This window comes from Carcharodon carcharias, chromosome 33 (assembly GCF_017639515.1).
Source record: "Carcharodon carcharias isolate sCarCar2 chromosome 33, sCarCar2.pri, whole genome shotgun sequence".
In the NCBI taxonomy this organism is placed as follows: Eukaryota; Metazoa; Chordata; class Chondrichthyes; order Lamniformes; family Lamnidae; genus Carcharodon; species Carcharodon carcharias.
In genome coordinates, this window is record NC_054499.1 from 16,389,339 (window position 1) to 16,406,675 (window position 17,337).

Genomic DNA, 17,337 nt, shown 5'->3' on the forward strand with positions numbered 1-17,337 from the left:
TCTGTGTGTCTGTCCCAGTGAGGGTGAGTATATCTGTTTGTGTTTCTCTGTGAGGGTATTTCTGTGTGTGTTTCTCTGTGAGGGTGAGTATTTCTGTGTTATGTCCCAGTGAGGGTGAATATTTCTCTATGTGTTTCTCTGTGAGGGTGAATATATCTGTGTGTGTCTGTCCCAGTGAGGGTGAGTATTTCTCTGTGTGTTTCTCTGTGAGGGTGAGTATTTCTGTGTGTCTGTCGCAGTGAGGGCGATATTTCTGTGCGTGTTTCTCTGTGACGGTGAGTATTTCTGTGTGTTTGTCCCAGTGAGGGTGAGTATTTCTGTGCGTGTTTCTCTGTGAGGGTGAGTATTTCTGTGTGTCTGTCCCAGTGAGGGTGAGTATTTCTCTGTGTGTTTCTCTGTGAGGGTGAGTATTTCTGTGTCTGTCCCAGTGAGGGCGATATTTCTGTGTGTGTTTCTCTGTGACGGTGAGTATTTCTGTGTGTCTGTCCCAGTGAGGGTGAGTATTTCTGTGCGTGTTTCTCTGTGAGGGTGAGTATTTCTGTGTATCTGTCCCAGTGAGGGTGAGTATTTCTGTGCGCGTTTCTCTGTGAGGGTGAGTATTTCTGTGTATCTGTCCCAGTGAGGGTGAGTATATCTGTTTGTGTTTCTCTGTGAGGGTATTTCTGTGTGTGTTTCTCTGTGAGGGTGAGTATTTCTGTGTATCTGTCCCAGTGAGGGTGAGTATTTCTCTGTGTGTTTCTCTGTGAGGGTGAGTATTTCTGTGTATCTGTCCCATTGAGGGTGAGTATTTCTGTTTGTGTTTCTCTGTGAGGGTGAGTATTTCTGTGTGTCTGTCCCAGTGAGGGTGAGTATATCTGTTTGTGTTTCTCTGTGAGGGTATTTCTGTGTGTGTTTCTCTGTGAGGGTGAGTATTTCTGTGTGTCTGTCCCAGTGAGGGTGAGTATATCTGTGTGTGTTTCTCTGTGAGGGTATTTCTGTGTGTGTTTTTCTGTGAAGGTATTTCTGTGTTATGTCCCAGTGAGGGTGAATATTTCTGTGTATCTGTCCCATTGAGGGTGAGTATTTCTGTGTGTGTTTCTATGTGAGGGTGAGTATTTCTGTGTGTCTGTCCCAGTGAGGGTGAGTATATCTGTTTGTGTTTCTCTGTGAGGGTATTTCTGTGTGTGTTTCTCTGTGAGGGTGAGTATTTCTGTGTGTCTGTCCCAGTGAGGGTGAGTATATCTGTGTGTGTTTCTCTGTGAGGGTATTTCTGTGTGTGTTTTTCTGTGAAGGTGAGTATTTCTGTGTTATGTCCCAGTGAGGGTGAATATTTCTCTATGTGTTTCTCTGTGAGGGTGAGTCTTTCTGTGTGTCTGTGTCTGTGAGGCTCAGTATTTCAATCTGTTTGAACCAGTTCTAGTATCCACGTCTTGATTAAAGTTATTTTAAGTAAAGACTGATGACCACCAGTCCAGAATTTGCAAAGGAATTGAAAAGCTGGCACGATTTTAGTGGAAGTGAAACAGTTTTCATATCATTGCTACAAGCTGAGGCCGTCCCGAACCAGTTTTATCCCAATTGCCTTCTCTCAGGACCTTCCTTGACTGGGTGTGTCCCCGCGACTGGTACAGATACGACCCGGGCTGTAGGGGTTGTCTCGGTATTTCTGCCCCTGGTGGATCCGGCTCTCTCTGTCCTGGGATTGTATCTGCAAAGACAGGAATTCATCTTTAGCCGAGCCCACACTCCCGGTATAAATGCAATCTGGAATGTCTCTGAAACAGAATGTCTCCAATTGCAAAATTGTCTAAAATTGAAAAGCATGATGGCGGGTTTCCCTGGGATAGACCGAATCAGAAATCCATCTGTAAACACTAGCAGCTGTCCCGCGTTCAGATCGAGTTAGACTTGTGTCTGTAACAGTATCAGGCGGGTGAGTGGGAGGGGGGAACGGGGATGGGCATGATTGTGTTACCCTTCTCACAACACACAACTGAACCCCCTCTTGATTCCGAACTGGGGATGTGCAGAACTAGGGATTGTTGGTTGAGTTAGAGAGCGATTGCTGGTTGGGTTAGAGAGTGATTGCTGGTCGGGTTAGTCAGTGATTGTTGATCGGGTTAGTTAGTGATTGTTGGTCGGGTTAGAGAGTGATAGCTGTTCGGGTTAGAGAGTGATTGTTGGTTGGGTTACAGAGTGATAGCTGGTTGGGTTAGAGAGTGATTGTCGGTTGAGTTAGAGAGCGATTGCTGGTCAGGTTAGAGAGTGATTGCTGGTCGGGTTAGAGAGTGATTGTTGGTCGGGTTAGAGACTGACTGCTGGTTGGGTTAGAGAGTGATTGTTGGTTGGGCTAGTCGGTGATAGCTGCTCTGGTTAGAGAGTGATTGTTGGTCGGGTTAGGGAGTGACTGCTGGTCGGGTTAGAGAGTGATTGTTGGTCGGGTTAGAGACTGATTGTCGGTTGGGTTAGAGAGCGATTGCTGGTTGGGTTAGAGAGTGATTGCTGGTCGGGTTAGAGAGTTACTGCTGGTCGGGTTAGAGAGTGATTGTTGGGTTAGAGACTGATTGTTGGTCGGGTTAGACAGTGATTGCTGGTCGGGTTAGAGAGTGATTGCTGGTTGGGTTAGAGAGTGATTGCTGGTCAGGTTAGATAGTGATAGCTGGTCATGTTAGAGAGCGATAGCTGGTCAGGTTAGAGAGTGGTTGCTGGTTGGTTTAGAGAGTGGTAGCTGGTTGATTAGAGAGTGATAGCTGGTTGGGTTAGAGAGTGGTTGCTGGTTGGGTTAGAGAGTGACAGCTGGTTTGGTTAGAGAGTGGTAACTTGCTGGGTTAGAGGGTGATAAATGGTCAGGTTAGAGTGTGGTTGCTGGCTGGGTTAGAGAGTAACTGCTGGATGGGTTAGAGAGTGGTTGCTAATTGGATTAGACAGTGGTTGCTGGTTGGGTTAGAGAGTGACTGCTGTTTGGGTTAGAGAGGGTTGCTAGTTGGGTTGGAGAGTGACTGTTGGTTGGGTTAGAGAGTGACTGCTGGTTGGGTCAGAGAGTGACTGCTAGTTTGAGTTGGAGGGTGATTGCTGTTTGGGTTAGAGAGTGACTGCTGGTTGGGTTAGAGAATGACATTCTGTTGGGTTAGAGAATGATTCCTTGTTGGGTCAGAGAGTGACTGCTGGTTGGGTTAGAGAGTGATTGCTGGTTGGGTCAGGGAGTGACTGCTGGTTGGGTTAGAGAGTGACTGCTGGTTGGGTTAGAGAGTGATTGCTGGTTGGGTCAAGGAGTGACTGCTGGTTGGGTTAGAGAGTGATTTCTAGTTGGTTCTGAGTAGTTAGAACAAAGGTTTACAAGATTCACAAATCTTGTAGCACTGGTAGACTTATCGTTTTAGTTTGTTCTTGCTCCACTGGTGATTTCCTGCTGTTTTGACATTCTTTAAGTTTAGTTTGGAATGATGGCCTGCGTCAGTTCAATCGTTTCCACTTTTTGGCTCCAACTGTCTTCTTTTTACCATGGACGTCCAATCCCTCCACAACTCCATCCTCCACCAGGACAGCATGAGGCCCCTCCACTTCCTTGAACAGAGGACCCACTGGTCTCCACCCACCATCTCCCTCCTCCATCTGACCGAGCCTATTCTCAAATCGAACAAATTCTCCTTTAGTTCCAATCACCTTTCCTTCAAATAGAAGGCGTTGCAATTGGTACCTGATTGGGTCCTAGCTATGCCTACCTTTATGTGGGATATGTGGAAAATTCTTTGTTCCAATCCTGTTCAGGTTCCCTCCCTCGCCTCTTTTGCCAGTACACTGATGACTGTATTGGTGTCATTTCCTGTTCTCATGCTGAATTGGAAAATTTCAGTGGCTTATCTCCCAATTTCCACCCCTCTCACATCCTCACATGTTTCATCTCTGCCTGTTCTCTTCCCTTCCTGGACTTCGTTGTCTCCATTTTTTGGGATAGACTTTCAACAAATATTCACTATCAGCTCGTTGGCTTCCACAAGCTACAGTGACTCTTTACCCGCTTCCTTTGAGGATGCAAATCCATTCTCCCAGTTTCTCCATCTCCGTTGCATCTGTTCTGATAATGCAACGTTCAAAGCAGCACTTCAGACCTGACTTGCCTATTCCTCAGCTGAAGATTTCTCTCTCCAGCCCCCTCCCCACCACCACCCTCCCCCCCACAACCAACATGGTTGACAGGACCAATGAATGTAGCTGTCCCATTTCTCATACTTTTGCTCTGATCTGTTCCCTTCTCTTCTCACTAAGAGCCATGATAGGGTCCCCGTCCTAACTTTCCACCCCACCAGCCTTCATGTTCGATCGATCATCTTTCACCATTTCCCCCATCTCCAGCGCGATGCTACCACCTCTCTCTTCTGTTTTGGCCTTCTGCTCCTCCTGTGATGCCCTGGTCCGCTCACTCACCTTCACTCCCTTTCCCAGAGGAGCATCCATGCAGGTGCAGGAGATGCAACACCTGCCCTTTCATCTCCTCACCTCACCTTCCCATGATTCCAAACATGCCAACAAAGCAAAACAACGCTTTCTGTGTAGTTCTTTAAATTTAGTATAATGGATTTGGGAGGTGGTGACGTAGTGGTATTGTCACTGGACTGGTAATCCAGAGACCCAGGCTAACATTCTGGGGACTTGGGTTCAAATCCCACCACGGCAGATGATGGAATTTGAATTCAATAAAAATCTGAATTTAAAAGTCTAATGATGACCATGAAACCATTGCTGATTGTTGTAAAAACCCATCTGGCTCACTAATGTCCTTTAGGGAAGGAAATCTGCTGCCCTTACCTGGTCTGGCCTACATGTGACTCCAGACCAGGGTCCCGACCTCTGGGCCAGAGGCTTTAGGTTCAAGCCCCTGCCAAGACTGACAGCCACAGAAGGTGCATTCATAATGTGGCCAAAAAGGTTGGTTATCAAATCCCTCTCTTGCACCCATGGTGGGTGGTAAGAGTGGCAGAGTCTTGTAATCAGCTACCTGCAGAAGGAATGACAAACCACTGCTGTGGTGTGTGAAGCATATGCATGGACCAATCACAGAAGGCCATGATCACCAATGCCCTTTGTATGCATGGGACCTGAAGAGAGAGAGAGGGAGGTACTGTATTCACCACTCACAATGCAATCTGCTCTACACTGGGGAGACCAAATGCAGATTGGGTGATCACTTAGCGGAACAACTCTGTTCAGTCCCCAAGCATGACCCTGAGCTTCCAGTTGCTTTCTATTTGCATTTTCCACCTTGCTCCCATACTGATCTCACTGTCCTTGGCCTGCCGCTATGTTCCAATGAAGCTCAACACAAGCTCGAGGAACAGCACCTCACCTTTTGATAAGAAACTTTGCAGCTTTCTGGACGTATCATTGAGTTCTACAATTTCAAATCAAATTCTTTCTCCCCCAAACTGTGTTCCCTTTCCTTTGTAGGTTTCAGTCTTACTTTTGTTTTTCTCTTGTTTTTTGTAGAGCAGCTGTTCAACATCCTGCCATTCACACCTCCTCTAAATGCAGCTTTTGTTTCTTTGCTTGTCCCACTGCCACTCCTTTTGGCCTTGCCCCACCAACTCTTCAGTCATTTAATCTCTCCTGCCTTCCGCCCTATCACAGATCTTCCCATTCTCCTCTTTTCAACTGATTACATTTCTAACTTTCCCCAGCTCTGATGAAAAGTCATCAACCTGAAATGTTAACTCCGTTTCTCCCTCTACAGGGGCTGCCTGGCCTGTTGAGTAATTCTAGCATTTTCTGTTTTTAGCTCAGATCTTCAGCATCTGCAGTATTTTGCTTCTTAGTTGGAGGGCAGATTCTGGTTGGGTTAGACAGCGGTTAGGTTAGAGGGTCGTGTGTTAGTCAGTGGTTGCGATCTGTGTTGGAGAGTGATTGGATGAGAGGGTGGTTGCTGATTGGATTAGATAGTGGTTGAGTTGGAGGGTCATTGGATGAAAGGGTGGCTACTGATTGGATTAGATTGTGTTTGAATTAGAGGGTGATTGGATGAGAGGGTGGTTGCTGATTGGATTAGACGGTGGTGAGCTGGAGGGTCATTGGGTGAGAGGGTGGTTGCTTATTGGATTAGATGGTGATTGAGTTAGAGGGTGATTGGGTAAGGGTGGCTGCTGATTGGATTAGACAATGGCTGACTTAGTGGGCAATTGGGTGAGAGGGTGGTTGCTGATTGGATTAGACAGTGGTGAGCTGGAGGGTCATTGGGTGAGAGGGTGGCTGCTGATTGGATTAGATGGCAGTTGAGTTTGAGGGTGATTGGGTAAGAGGGTGGTTGCTGATTGGATTAGACAATGGCTGAGTTGGAGGGTCATTGGGTGAGAGGGTGGTTACTGATTGGATTAGACAGTGGTGAGCTGGAGGGTCATTGGGTGAGAGGGTGGCTGCTGATTGGATTAGATGGCGGTTGAGTTTGAGGGTGATTGGGTAAGAGGGTGGTTACTGATTGGAATAGGCAGTGGTTGAGTTAGAGGGTGATTGGGTGAGAGGGTGGTCTGTCACATATTTGTGGTTTTATTCAGGTCGATCATTTTGGTTTGAGTGTCTGAATACAGAGCAGTAGCTGAGCCCATGTTCCCCGTGACTCAATGTTCGATTTTATTCCTGATACTGAGGCAATTTGTTCATGTGCAGAAGTGCAGAATTGAACAAAAATCCCTCGTTAGTGTTTCAGCTACTGTTGATATCACATAGCTTCACATAGACCTCGAGTGTCAGTATGGAATAAACACTTCACTCGTCGGTCACTCAGGTTTTTTATCGAAAGAGCAGGAGAGGATTTATTTACACAGATGATTGATGGAGAATGAAATAAACCACAAACTGTGAGGGAATAAAGTCCAGGAGAGCTTTAAAATGTCGAATAGTGTTTGAAAATGAAAGATTTGACAAGTATGGGGAAGGACAGTGAACTCGGACTCCTTCAGAGAGTAAGCATGAGGATGATATCGGGTTAGCTTAATTTACTGGGGGTTGGAGCGATTTGTAGAGCAGAAACTGTGTGTAGGAACTGACTGTAGCTTAATGGGCTGCTTATTAGGAACAAGTTCATTTCCAACACGGAACAGACATCAAGCAAGGGTTGGGATTGGGAACAGGTGGCCAGAACAGTGCCCAAGACTTCATCTGCTCGCATCTGTCATGCATTCACCCTGAAAAGCACTAAAGCCTTTTTGCTGTCAAACTCTGCTTTCTGGACCCTCCTCCAGCTCTCCTAACTCATGGTGAGGCAATGGCCACCCCCAATACCTTGCTGTTAACCAGCTTCAACTTTATCTCCAATACGCTCTTGGATTCAGCGTTATCGGCGTCTCCTGTAAGCAGGTCCCACGCCCTCCATAACCCTGAGTTTGCCTTTACTGTGCCCAGGCTGGTCACATGATGTGTGGCCTTGGGTCAGTAACAGTTGGAATCTCCAGGTTATGCAGACTGGACACCGTGATGTCATGTGCTTGTCCTCTGAGCCAAAAATGTCAGATTGAATTAATTGTCATCAAGTATGAAGTGATAAATTTCGATTATAAAAACCCAGCAGGCAATCACACCGTGAATATTGCTTTAAAAACAAGGGTTGCCCATTTAAGACAGAGATGAGGAGAAATTTTTTTCTCTCAGAGGGTGGTGAGTCTTTGGAACTCTCTTCCTCAAAAGGCGGTGGAAGCAGAGTCTTTGAATATTTTTAAGGCAGAGCTGGGTAGATTCTTGATAAGCAAGGGGGTAAAAGATTATCAGTTGGGGGGGTGGGGGGTGGGTGGGCGTTGAGGTTGGGAATGTGGGGTTGGGGTTGCAAACTGATCGGCCATGACCTTATTGAATGGCAGAACAGCCTCGATGGGCTGAGTGGCCTACTCTGCTCTTAATTTGTATGTTCGTATGAATGGGAGCAGGTTCAGGATGTGAAAGAACAGGGTGATCTGGAGAATCACAGATACGGAAGACCACACCTCAGATTAATAAGGCTGTTAACAAAAAAATAATGAATGGAACTGGAAAGAGTTTCCAGTGTACCCTCACTGTTTGTCATCCCTCCAAATAAAAGCTAAGGGCTAATAATGAGTAATCTAAATCTCTCTGTTAGAATACAGTGTGCAGTGCTGGGCTCCACACCACAAGAAGGAGGCTGAGGCTTTAGGGAGGGAACAATGCAGAGACTTGACATGACTAAAAATTTGGGCTTTTTTGTTCATACAGCACAGAGCAGTCGGATAGAAATGTTCCAAATGATTGAATAATGGGAGCAGGTAGCTAGAAGCAGGTTCTTACTGGTCATTAAGGGACTTAAACAAGGCTACCACAGATACAAAACTAAAGCGAAAGAGATTAAGCAGGAGTCTGTTCAGAGCGAGACAGTTGTAAGGTTGTGTGGAATTCACCCCCCTGTGGTTAGTGGTTGAGGCAGGAACTGTGTCAGCATTTCAGGTTTGGAAATAAAGTAATCTGGAGCCGGCGGATCGAGTCATTTGTTCACATGCAGAGTAAATGCCAACATGGACTGGTTGGCAGAATGTCATCTGTTTCAATTTTGTAGCTTGTGTGTGTTCCATTTGAACATATGAATTCGGAGCAGGACTAGGCCACTCGGCCCCTCGAGCCTGCTCCACCATTCAATAAGATCGCGGCTGATTGTAACCTCAATCCCACATCCTCGCCTACCTCCAATAACTTTTCACCCCCTTGATTATCAAGAATCTTTCCAGCTCTGCCTTAAAAATATTCAAAGACTCTGCTTCCACCGCCTTTTCAGGAAGAGAGTTCCAAAGACTCACGATCCCCTGAGAGAAAAAAATTCACCTCATCTCCGTTTTAAATGGGCGACCCCTTATTTTCAAACAGTGACCCCTAGCTCTAGATTCTCCCACAAGAGGAAACATCCTCTTCACGTCCACCCTGTCAAGACCCCTCAGGATCTTATATGCTTCAATCAAGTCACCATGTGGTCTCCCAGGAGGGGCTCTGTTACTGAGGTGAGGCCACTTGCTTCCTTTTACATTCAGCAAGTGAAGGTGCAGTTATGACAAATCTCATCTCACCACCACTTCACTTTAGTCAGTGTACACTTCCTGGGAGCACTGTATAGATAATAGCAAAACTCAGCGCATATTGGAACACTTGTCTTTACCCAGCTGAGTTAATGTTAACAAACTGGTTCTGATGAAAGATCACAGGGCTGAAACATTAACTCTATTCTCTCTCCGCTGATGCTGCCAGACCTGTTGAATTTCTCCCAGCACTTTCTGTTCTCACCTTGGCTGTGCTCGCTGGCAACTCTGTGCATGCACAGTTATCTGCTGATGACAGGCCTGGGTTAACAGCCGCCATATTTATAGGGGGCGATGAGCAGCAGGGCATACCCATGGTCATCACTGGCAGCAGGGCCAGTGGAGAGTTTTCCTCCTGATTCCCATTGACTCCAGTTTTGCTAGGGCTCCTTGAGGGCTCAGTCAAATGCTGCCTTGATGTCAAGGACAGTCACTCTCACCTCACCTCGAGAGTTCAGCTCTTTTGTCCATGTTTGAACCAAGGCTGTAATGAGGTCAGGAGCTGAGTGGCCCTGGTGGAACCCAAACTGGGTGTCAGTGAGCAGGTTATTGCTAAGCAAGTGCCGCTTGATAGCACTGTTGATGGCCCCTTCCATTACTTTGCTGATGATCGCGAGCAGACCAATAGGGCAGTAATTGGTCGGGTTGGATTTGTCCTGCTTTTTGTGTACAGGGCATACCTGGGCAAATTTCCACATAGCCAAGCAGGTGCCAGTGTTGTGTTAGTGCCCAGTAGTGAATCAGGTCAAGCTCTGTACAGCTGTGACATCAATTCCTCCACCTGCCAGACCCCTTGAGATAAAGGACATTCTCCCTTTAATTATTTTTTGGTGCTGATCCACTAGCTTTCAATGCTTTCTGTACACAGATCCCTAGATCTCCTCAGTTCCAGACCACACCTCCTCAGTTCCTAGAATCTCATCATTTGGAAAATACTCTGATCTATTTTTCTTTGGTCCTCACACTTTCCCGCAGTAAACTCCAACTCTTGCGGCTTTTTCCCATTCACTGAATGTCAAAGTCCCTTTATAATTCACTGTTCCCATCTACACTATTTACTGTGCCACTTAATTTGGTATGGCTAGCATTCTCAGGTAACATACTGTCTATAAAGCTCATCCAAATCTTTGATAAATACAATGAAAAGCTGAGGCCTCAGAAGAGACCCCTGAGGAGACTCACTAGTCAGAACTAGCCAATTAGCATACTTGCTACTCTCTGTCTCCTGCCTCTTAACCAATTCACTACCCGGGGCAGGTGGTTGCCTCCAATTCTCTGTCCCTCTTATTATTGCTTAAACAGTCTGTTATGTGGAACCTTGCTGAATTCCTTCTGGAAGTCCATATCAATAGCATCCATCGTCACTCCATTATCTACCACATTAATTAACTCCTCAAAAACATTCAACGAGGTTTGTTCGACACGACCTTCCTTTATGGGGAGGTGGTGCTGTGGTGATATCGCCACTGCACTGGTAATCCAGTGACCCAGGGTAATGTTTGCGGAACCCCAGGTTCAAATCCCAACATGGCAGATGGTATGTGAGCCGGATAAAAATCTGGAATTAGAAGTCTAATGATGATCACGAACCCATGTGATTCACTAATGTCCTCCAGGGAAGAAAATCTGACGTCTTTACTCATGTGACTCCAGACCCACAGCAATGCGGTTGAAGTAATGCCCTCTGAATAAGGGCAATCGGGGTTGGGCAATGAATGTTGGCCTAGCCAGCAACACTCACATCCCATGAACAAATATGAAAAAACATCCACGCTGGGTCTCTCTGATCCGTTCATATCTGTGCCCAGTCACTGTGTCCCTGATAAGGGATTCTAATAATTCCCCACAACAGGGCCTAGAATTTCCTCTCTCTTTGATAACAGTGTAATTTTCCCATCCATTCTGAATCGAGAGGGTGAGCATAATTACAATGCGGATATTCAACTGGCTAAGGGGCAGGAAGCAATGAATAGCGGTGAACGTTCCAACTGGAGGCAGACGTACCCAGTGACATTCCCAGGGCCACACTGCTCTTTTCATATGTGTTAGTGGCCTAGTTTGGGGTATACAGGGGAAAAAGTTCAAATTTTGCAGGAGGAATAGAACATGGAACTGTAATAAGCAGTGAGGAGGATGGTAATAGACTTCAGGAGGATGTAGACAGGCTGGTGAAATGGGAAGACACATTGGGGGATAAAATTTAACGCACAGAGATGTGAAGTGATGCAATTTGGTGGGAAGAATGAGGAGAGAATATAAACTAAAGGACACAATTTTAAAAAAGGCGCAGGGACAGAGAGATCTGAAGATGCGTGCACAGAAATCTTTGAAAGTGGAAGGACAAGTTGAGAGTGCTACTAATATTGGCTTTTTATAAATAGAGGCACAGAGGACAAAGCCAAGTTCTTCCAAACCTGTGTAGGCCTCAACTGGAGTATTGTGTTCAATTCTGGGCACCACACTTTTGGAAGCATCTGTCAAGGTCTTGGAGATGGTGCAGAGGAGATTTACTCAAATGGGACTAGGGATGAGCTGGAGAGACTGGAGAAGCTGAGATTGTTCTCCTTAGAGCAAAGAAGGTTAAGATTTGATAGAGGTGTTCAAAATCATGAATATCTACGATAGATTAAAAAAGGAGATACAGTGTCCACTGGCAGAAGGATCAAGAACTAGAGGATACAGATTTAAGGTGATTGGCAAAAAAGAATCCAGAAGGTTAATGAAGAGATTTTTAATTTTTTTTTTACACAGCTAGTTGTTGTGATGTGGAACAAGCTGCCTGAAAGGGCGGCGGAAGCAGATTCAATGGGAATTGTAAAAGGGAACTGGATAAATACTTGAAGGGGAAAAAAATTTCAGGGTGATGGAGAAAGAGCAGGGGTCCCGGGAGTAATTGGATAACTCCTCGACATTTTCGGAACAGGAATAATGGACTGAATGGCCTCCTTCTGTGCTATATTATTCTCCTTCTTATTGCTTACAGGTATTCAGTTGTGGAGTGAATGATGACCCAGCAAAGCACAATGTCCTGGAGCTTGCTTGCCACTACGGTGCTGACAGTGTTCATCCTACCTGGTGAGTGACTCACTCCTGACAGACTCTTCCCCCGACCTTGGCCTGACAGTTCCGCTGGTCACTGGAACCCAGACCAAGCACCATGGTCAGGGAGGAGGGGCTACAACTAGGCTAAGTGACCCTTGGCCGGAGATAACTTAGGTGACCTCCCAATGTCACCCAAACAAAAACCTCCCCACAGAAACCTTTTTTAAAAAAATATTCCTTCATGGGCTGTGGGCGTCGCTGATAAGGCCAGCATTTGATACCCATCCCTAATTGCCCTTGAACTGAGAGGCTTGCTGGGCCATTTCAGAGGGGAGTCAAGAGTCATCCACATTCCTATCATGTGTAGGTCAGACCAGGTAAGGGCTGCAGGTTTCCTTCCCTAAATGACATCAGTTTTTATGACAATTGATGACGGTTGTTGCCATTACTGAGATTGGCTTTAATACGAGATTTAAAAAAAAATTAATTTTAATTTAAGCTCCACCAGCAGCCATGGTGGGATTTGAACCCATGTTCCCAGAGAATGTTTCTAGGCCTCTGGATTCACAAGTCTAGAAACATTACCACTACACCACTGCCTCCCTATTGTTAAAATCCATGTGGGGACTGGGACTTGGGTCAGGACTTCCTGCAAATCACAGGCTGTACGATCAGTTTGTAATCGTCCTCACTCTCCTGATGTAAACAGGGAAAGAATAACAGAATCAAGAATTGGAATCGGAAGCAGATCAGGGAATGGAAAAGGAGATTAGAGAGAATGAGATTACGTGGTTCTGTTGGGCGTTGTGAGATTACCTTTTTATTGATTCATGGGATGAGTGTGTTGCTGGCAAGGTCAGCCTTTAGTCCCTAACCCTGGCTATCCTTGAGAAGGTGGTGGTGAACCACTGCAGTCCACCTATGGCAGGTACACCTTTGTTCCAACGACCACACCGCAACCTGAAAGTCCCCATGCAGGCCATGGACAAATGAATGTGTGCGAAACAATTTAAAGGAGCTAAGTAGACCCCTGGGTGCTTGAAAAAAATTACGGGGAGTCCTGGGTACATTAGGGAGGGAGTTCCAGGATTTTGACCCAGCGACAGTGAAGGAACGGCCGATATATTTCCAAGTCGGGATGGTGAGTAGCTTGGAGGGGAACTTCCGAGTGACGGTGTTCCCCGTGTGCCTTCTGCCTGTGTCCTTCTAGATGGTAGAGGTGCCGGGTTTGGAAGGTGTTGCCCTTATACGTAAGTGAGATCAGAAGAAGAGAAGCGAGTGGCTGGTGAGACTTTGTTTCTCTGGCCGCCGTGTGACTGCAGGATGGTATGGTGCCTCCCTGGTGCCAGGGTCAAGGGTGTCGCTGAAGCATTCTGAGGGGGGGACGGTGAGCAGCCAGCAGTCGTGGTCCACATTGTTACCAATGACATGGGTCGAAAGAGTGATGTAGTCCTGCAGTCTGCATTTAGGGAATTAGGTAGGAAATTTGCAAGCAGGATCCCAAAAGTAGTAATATCTGGATTACTCCCAGTACCACTGCACGCGAGTGTAGAAAAATCAGGTGAATGTGTGGCTGGAGAGATCCTGGTGCATTGGCATCAGTTCTAGGGGAGATGGCATCTCTACAGGCTGGATGGGTTGCACCTAAACAGAGTCAGGACCAATTTCCTTGTGGGCAATTGTGCTATGGAGGAGGGTTTGAACTAACTTGGCAGGTGTGTGGGACCAGGAGGTAATATAAGAAAGGATTACCAAGGTGCACAGAATACTGGGAGAGACAGAGAGCACTAGAGTAAGGCATTAGGTGGGCCCAGTGTAAGAGGAAAAGTAATAACATCTAAATCAGGGTTACTGTGCATGTATGTGAATGCACAGAAGGTGGTAAATGTGATTGATAGACACAGATTGTCATGTACAAACACAATGTTGTGGCTGTAACAGAGACCTGGCTCAAAGAAGGGCAGGACTGAATACAATGTGTTCAGGAAAGGAAGGAAAGGAGGTGTGGCAGTATTGGTTAAGGAGAGCATTGCAGTGCTGGAGAGAGAGAATGTCCCAGAGGGGTCAAGGGCAGAATCTATTTGGCTGGAGCTAAGGAACAAAAAGGGTGCAATTACATTGCTTGGCATAGTCTATAGATTTCCAACTAGTGGGAAGGATGTAGAGGAACAAATCTGCAGGGAAATTATACGGAAGTGCAAGAATTATAGAGTTATCATAATGGGGGACTTAAATTATCCGAATATGACTGGGATAGGAGTAGTATAAAGAGCACAGAAGGGCAAGAGTTCTGAGAAAGTATCCAGGAAAATCTCCTACATCAGTTTGTTCCCAGTCCAAGGAGAAAGGAGAAAGGAGACACTGCCAGACCTCGTTCTAGAGAATGATGTGGGTCAAGTGGATCAAGTGGGGGACCATTTAGGGGACCGTGATCATTGTATCATAGGGTTTAGGTTGGCTATGGAAATAATGAGATGGAGCAATCCAGAGGTAAGAATAATTAACTGGGGGAAAGCCAACTTCAATGGGGTAAGAATGGATCTGGCCCACATAAACTGGAATCAAAGTTTAGCAGGCAAAACTGCAGCTGAACAATGGGCTACATTTAAAGACGAGATAGTTCAAGTACAGTCAAGGTACGTTCCTGTGAAGGGTAAATTTGGCAAACAAATCCAGAGCTCCCTAAATGACGAAAGAGGCAGGGGTTAAGATGGAGGAGAGAAAGTGTGCTTATGACAGATGTCAGGTGGATAATACAATTAAGAACAAGGCTGAATATAAAAGGTTCAGAGGGGAACTGAACAAGCAAATAAGAGAAGCAAAGAGAGAGTACAAGTAGAGCCTAGCAGCTAACATAAAAGGGAATCCAAAAGTCCTCTGTAGGCATATAAATAGTAAAAGGGTGGTAAGAGAAGGAGTGGTGCTGATTATGGACCAAAAAGAGGATTTATGAATAGAGGTAGGGGGCATAGCTGAGGCATTAAATGAATACTTTGCATCTGTCTTTATCAGGAAGAAGATGCTACCCAGGCCATGGTGAAACAGACAATTCAGACACTTGAAGAGCTTAAAATTGATAGGGAGGAGGTATTGAATAGGCTGTCTGTACTTAAAGTGGATAAGGCACCTGGACCAGAGGAGATGCTTCCAATAATACTGAGGGAAGTGAGATTGGAAATTGTGGAGGCACTGGCCATAATTTTCCAGTCTTCCTTAGACTCAGAGTGGTGCCAGCAGATTGGTGAATTGCAAATATTACACCCTTGTTCAAAAAAAGGTGTAAAGATAAGCACAGCAACTACAGGCCTGTCAGTTTAACTTTTGTGGCGGGGAAACTTTTAGAAACATTCATTTGGGGCAAAGTTAATAGTCACATGGTCAAATGTAGGTTAATTAAGGAAAGTCAGCATAGCTTTCTTAAAGGAAAATCATGTTTGACTAATTTGATTGAGTTTGTTGAAGGGGTGACAGAGAGTGTTGATGAGGGTAATGCTATTGATGTGGTGCACATGGACTTCCAAAAGGCATTTGATACAGTGCCACACAACTGACTTGTGATCAAAGTTAGAGTTCATGGATAAAAGGGACAGTAGCAACATGGATACAAAATTGGCCGAGTGACAAGAAACAAAGAGTAGTGGTGCATGATTGTTTTTTTGGACTGGAGAATGGTTTATAGTGGAGTTTTCCAGGGGTCAGTGTTAGGACCACTGCTCTTTTTATATATTAAATGCGTAACCTTGGTGTACGGGGCACAATTTCAAGATTTTAAGAGATGTGAAACTTGGAGGTATTGTGAACCATGAGGAGGTTAGTGCATTGTGTATTGTATTTAGTGTATTGTGAATCAAGACCATGAGGAGGTTAGTGTAGAACTTCAAAAGGACATAGAAAGGTTGGTGGGATGGGCAGGCAAGTGGCAGATGAAATTTAGTACACAGAAGTGCGAAGTGATTCACTTTGGCTGGAAGAAGGTAGAGAAACAGTATGAAATAAAGGGTACAATTCTAAAAGGGTTGCAGGAGCTGAGGGACCTGGGTGTATTTATGCAAAAATCACCAAAGGTGGCAGGACAGGTTGAGAGTGTGGTTAATAGAGCATATGGCACCCTGGGCTTTATTAATAGAGGCATAGAGTACAATAACAAGGAGGTTAGGTTGAACTTGTATAAAATACTGGCTTGGCCTCAATGGAGTATCACGTCCAGTTCTGAACATGGCACTTTAAGAAGGGTGTGAAGACATTTGAGAGAGTACAGAAAAGATTCATGCGAATGGTTCCAGGGATGAGGAATTTCAGTTGCGAAGATAGATTGGAGAAGTTGGGACTGTTTTCCTTGGAGCCCAGTGTACCATATACTATATTAACAGTGCTCTCAGCCTGTCCTGCCACCTTTGATAATTTTTGCATATAAACACCCAGGTCCCTCAGCTCCTGCAGCCCTTTTAGAATTGTACCCTTTATTTTATACTGTTTTTCTATGTTCTTTCTGCCAAAGTGAATCACTTCATTGGAGAAGAGAAGGTTGAGAAGAGATTTGATAGAGGTGTTCAAGATCATGAGGGGTCTGTCTGGACAGAGTAGATGGGGAGAAACTGTTCCCATTGGTGGAAGGATTGAGACTGAGAGGGCACAGATTTAAGGTGATTGGCAAAAGAAGCAACGGAGACATGAGGAGAAACTTTATTATGCGATAAATGGTTGAGATCTGGAATGCAATGTCTGAGTTTGTGTGGAGGCAAGGTCAATCAAAGCTTTCTAAAGGGAATTAGATCATTGCCTGGCACTTGTGTGGCCTTCACTGTCGCTGCGTAAACATCCTGGAACTCCCTCCCCAACAGCATGGTGGGTCTACCAACACTACATGGACTGCAGCGGTTCAAGGAGGCAGCTCACCATCACCTTCTCAAGAGCAACTAGGGATGGGCAATAAACGCTGGCCCAGCCAGCGAAGCCCACATCCCGTGAATGAATTAAAAAAAAGCCTTGTCAGCCCAAGCCTGGATATCGTCCAGGTCATTGTTTCATCAAGGGGAGGTCATGCCTGACAAATCTGTTAGAATTCTTTGAAGAGGGAACGAGTAGGTTAGACAAAGGAGAGCCAATGGATGTTATCTACTTGGACTTCCAGAAGGCCTTTGACAAAGTGCTGCACAGGAGGCTGCTCAGTAAGATAAGAGCCCATGGTGTTAGAGGCAAGGTACTAGCATGGATAGAAGATTGGCTGTCTGGCAGGAGGCAGAGAGTGGGGATAAGG

General features: G+C 45.7%; 1 protein-coding gene across 1 annotated transcript in view; it reads left to right on the forward strand.

Annotated features, from left to right (window-relative positions):
* The window catches only part of and3 (actinodin3), a 61,664-nt gene that overhangs the window by 19,954 nt on the left and 24,373 nt on the right, over window positions 1–17,337 (forward strand). The window contains exon 4 of the mRNA XM_041178787.1: window positions 12,022–12,113. Coding sequence (XP_041034721.1) covers window positions 12,022–12,113 — 92 coding nt within the window. The remainder of the gene's footprint in view (window positions 1–12,021; window positions 12,114–17,337) is intronic.